General features: G+C 47.5%; 1 protein-coding gene across 2 annotated transcripts in view; it reads left to right on the top strand.

Annotated features, from left to right (window-relative positions):
• The first annotated feature begins 473 nt into the window (after positions 1-473).
• NR1D2 (nuclear receptor subfamily 1 group D member 2) overlaps positions 474-4,352 on the top strand; it is a 23,915-nt gene continuing 20,036 nt past the window's right edge. Inside the window, exons 1-2 of one of the 2 annotated variants that reach the window (XM_009638625.2) lie at positions 487-1,077; positions 2,270-2,530. In XM_009638625.2, coding sequence (XP_009636920.2) covers positions 1,074-1,077; positions 2,270-2,530 — 265 coding nt within the window. In that variant the 5' untranslated portion in view covers positions 487-1,073. Of the gene's footprint in view, positions 2,531-4,352 lie in introns of both variants that reach the window. The other variant, XR_004841969.1, reaches the window with a different exon arrangement.

The following is a 4,352-nucleotide window of genomic DNA, read 5'->3' as shown; positions in this document are numbered from 1 at the left end:
TGCCCCGCCCCCTCCCCCGGGGGCACGGCCCCGCCATCAGTCCACGGACCCGGGGCCGCCCCATCCACCGAGGCTCGGGGTCCCTTTCTGCGGGGGACCGGCGCCCGCGTGCGCTCTGAGCTGTCACCCTGCGCCGCCTGCGGCGCCCCACTTCTAGCTGCTGATCAAACAAAAACCGGGTTCGTCGGGAAAGGAAACTTCTACAGTAACAAAAACATTAGGAATCTCGACTGGTGGCACCCACCGCGCTGCCGGGCTCTCTAGGGTATGGGAGCAGCCCAGCAATCTGGGGCTTTCAAAAGACAAGGGGTGAACACCCCCGTGGGCACGCTCCTTCCGTGCTCCCCGATGACATTGGCATCGCCCTTGGTGGTGGTGGTGGGGGGGGAAGAGCATCTCTTTTTATGAGGCGGGGTTTAAAGATTAGCAGGGGCGAGGTGGCAGCGTGGAGAAACGTGGAGTTGCCTGCCAGGGCTGGGGCCACGTGCCCTGCTCTGCCCTGCTCTGCCCCTTGCGCAGATAAGGATGGCGCCTGCTGGGAAACTCGGTGCCTTCCTCGGAGCGGGCGGACTGTGAGCTTTGACCTGGCAGAGGCACAGGCAGGGCCCGGGGGATGACAGGACCTTTGTCAAATCAAATGGGTGTTGTCTTAACGCTAGCACGGGCGTTTTGACAGCGTCTTTTTCTCATGCCGTTTGCAGGATGTGTGCGTCCGTTGCGACCCTCCTTTCACCAAAAGCCTGATCCTGGAATGCGTGTGACGCTGCGTGGGGGATTTCTTTTTTTTTTTTTTTTTTTAAAAAAAAATCTGTGCAGGAGCGATGGCTGTGGTGGGGCGTAGGGGCACTGGTGGCCAGGAGCGTGAGAAGCAGTCTGCGTGTAGCGCACGTGTCGCGCAGCCGCTGGGTCTGACTGCTGCTCTGCTGGCGGCTCCTCGGCTGCCCGCTCTTTAGGGTGGCGGTGGCGGTTTCCGTGGTAGAAAAAAAAGAAATCAAATGTTAAAGAGGAAATGGGCCAGTGAAGCTGCCGCAGAAATGCTAAGAGGACCGTTATAGTGGATCACAGTAACGAAAATGTGTAAGTCAGAATTTCTCCCTGCAAGCAGGGGTATTTCCAGGGTTGTATAACACTGCTGCCTAATAGCCGTAACAGCCTTTACCTGTGAGGAGGCGGTGGCTGAGGTAAGGGGCTACTCAGTTGATCAAGGACTCTACCAACACTGATGCGTTTTTCCTCCAGAGGAAGCCAGTGCATGGCCGCTTTAAAGTTTTCAGTTCTTAGGGGTGTGTGGAGTTCCTTGCTGCAGTGCCTCGAGTCGTCTGTGAAGGACTTCACAGAGCAATACAGGCAGAAACCACAGAAGATGCTGAGTGTAATTCATTTAAACGGTTGCATGGCTTTCGCTGTTGAAGTTTTTCTGTGCAATATCGAATGTTTTTATATTGACTTTTGAAATGCTGAGTCTTGGAGACAAACTCAAATGAAGTGAAAACAATTTCTTCTGCTTACAAGCAAGAAAAAGGAGCCTGTGAAAAGCCAGGCTGGCTCCCAGGTCTGCCTGAGGACAAAAAGCTGTTTCATCCGAGGGATTCTCAAGTGTGTCAGATTGCAAGATGCGGCAGGACAGAGAGGCTGTTTGCAAATAGCAGCCTGGCAGTCAGCGTTTAGCTGCTGCTAGAAACGCTACAAGGGCTTGCAGTTGGACAAACAGCGTTCAGTAGGCTAACCTGGCTGCAGCGCTATTTCTTTGCCTTGCCCCCTTCCCTTCTGCGTCCTGAGCACCTCCCAGCCCTTCCTTTCTGTGCCTCTGGCGCGTAGCCTGCGTGAAGTCTTTCTCTCTGCCCTATTTCTGTCCCTAACCTAGCTTGTTTGCATTCTGGCTCCACAGCGCTGTAAGATCCTGCCTTTGCTGTGGCTCCAGACCAGCTCTGCTCAGAGGGAAACCCTCCCTGGGCCACCCCGTGCCCTCTCCCCGCTGCCCTGCCCTGCCCGCACCATGGCTTGTTGCTCCGTCTTTTGGTTCCGCTGCTTCATCTCGACTGGGATCAGAGGAGGCTGATAAGACAGGACAAGGGGATGGGGCAGATTGGGAGGTCAGCCGTTGAAAACGAATGGAGAGAAGCAAGCTTGAGGGAGGGAGGGAAAGGAGTGCGCCCAGGAACACGTGATGGCCGGGTCTGGTGGTGCTGGGTCACGGCGTGGCTCACATGGCAGCGGTGCATGTCTGCTTGTTATGTCACTACGTGCTGCCTTTTTTTTCTTGCCTTAGGGGGTGTGATAGCTTACATCAGCTCTTCAAGCTCGGCATCTAGCCCAGCCTCATGTCACAGCGAGAGCTCAGACAGCGGTTTCCAGTCATCCTCTTCGCCGGTACCATCTTCTCCGAACAGCTCCTCCTCGGAAAGTGGCTGTAACGGCCGGAGCAGCGAGGGCTCTGACGGGGCACTGAAGAGCGATCGGCTGGAGGAGACTATTAAAACAAACCAGTCGAGTGTTGCTGGTTTGACAAAAGGCCACAATGGAGTCACAAGTATGTTTGGTGCCTGTTCCTGAAACCACCAGTTTCCCCTTATATGTTACAACCCTGTATATTACACCAGGTCCTCTGTGTGGCTTGCTGTGAAGGCACGTAGCAAAGCCTCCATTTCTATCCTTTTGCATTATGTGTGTGGTAATATGTGCGGTATTGCCCTACAAATGCTAATAGATGGGAGGTCCCATTGCTGCTAACTTCAAACAGTCCATAAATACAGTCCACCTTGACTTCAGATTTTCGCTAGTGAAAACTGATCTTAATAAAAATCAAACACTTGGTTAAAAAAATGCAATGAAGTAAAGGTAATAGTAATCAGAAATTGCCTTCAGGAATATTTATGGAGCTGTCTTGAAATCTAGTTTCTCTATTTTTTTTCATGCTCCCTCCCCTGCCCCTTCACCTTCCTTCCCCCCAGATTTCTTTGAGGAACAAAATAAATTACCAAAACATTATACTTACATAGCTGTAGCTGGGACCTTTATCGTTTTGATTCCAAGTCTTAATTTGTGGATGTAAAAAACAAAGTACTCGTAAGCTGGAACTAAAAGATATCTTTTTAAAATGCGTTTAACAATCTAGCTCCAGCTATTTGCTTCACACTTTTTTCAGTAATCAGAGAAGATCAACGATAAAAAAAAAAACCCCACCAACCTGTATTTGAACAGTTTTGGAAGGGCAGGAATCAAACTGAGTACCTGGAGTGAGTGTCTCAAACACAGCTGGAATTTAGACTAGGCTTTTGAAGGCTGAATTCTTTTGTTGGTGGAATTGTTTTATCATTTTGAATTGCTCTGAAGCTAGAATAAGTATCTAACAGTTCTGCCTTAAAAGTCTCTCTCCTTTTTTTTTTTTTTTTTTTTTTTCTTTAAATTGTTCCTACCCTAAGTTTTTTGTAAGAATCTTTACTTCCTCTTAAAAATTCGCTGGCAACTAGGTTTTTGTTACCAGCAGAGGTTCCTGAAGATGAAACCTGTTGTAAACTGTTCAGATGCATAGATAGATAGATAACATTTTTAGCTCAGTACTAGCTCTGTTTTTTTTTTTTTAAAAAAAAAAAAAAAAGCGATTTTGTGGTTTGGTTCTTTTTCAGTACCTTAAAAAACCAAAAGTTCCTCTTGACAAATGAAACCCGAATGTCAAATAAATTACTTTTCTGGTAGAATCTGGTTCTGTGGGAGTATTTCCAGCTGTCTCTATTGCTCACCATTAAGGTAACTTCCTGGTTACTGAAGTCACTGGTAAAATTCCCATTGGCTTCAGTGAAACCAATGTTAGACCAGCACTTAGGGCTTGCAAAAAAATCTTTCTTGACGAGCTGAAATAAAACAAGTGGGGGAAAAACTTAAAAATCCCAAACCATGAGCATATTTACAAGGCTGAGAAGGTAGTTCCAAGTTGAAGTGTGCAAGCATGCCATTCTGGCTATGCACTCAAATGAGTAGTCTTTACATATGTAGATGTGGCTGAGCTACCCGTCCTAAATTGTTATCAAATAAGTAGAGCGTATGGCTTGTTTACAATATATAATAAAATAAAGTGTCCTTTAATGTTTCTGTTTTTAAAAGAAGATGTTTATTCTCTGTTGGGGAAACTGTAGGCTTTACATGGGCTTCCTTGTCCTGATGGGAAAACAGATTGAGCCTGAACTTTGGTGGCCTAGTTAGCTAAATGGTCCTTTTAAAAGCGTGTAAATGTAATCAGACTTTCTCTTTCTGCAGTTGGGTACAATGCTACTGTGGTTGAAAGTCCAGTGAATGCTGTTTTTCCCCGTTCTGTTGAATGCTTCATGTTTGTCTTTTTTTTTTTTTTTTTTTTT

Source organism: Egretta garzetta, unplaced genomic scaffold, assembly GCF_000687185.1.
Source record: "Egretta garzetta isolate BGI_Z169 unplaced genomic scaffold, ASM68718v1 scaffold94, whole genome shotgun sequence".
Classification (NCBI taxonomy): Eukaryota; Metazoa; Chordata; class Aves; order Pelecaniformes; family Ardeidae; genus Egretta; species Egretta garzetta.
This window is presented reverse-complemented; position numbering and strand designations above follow the sequence as displayed.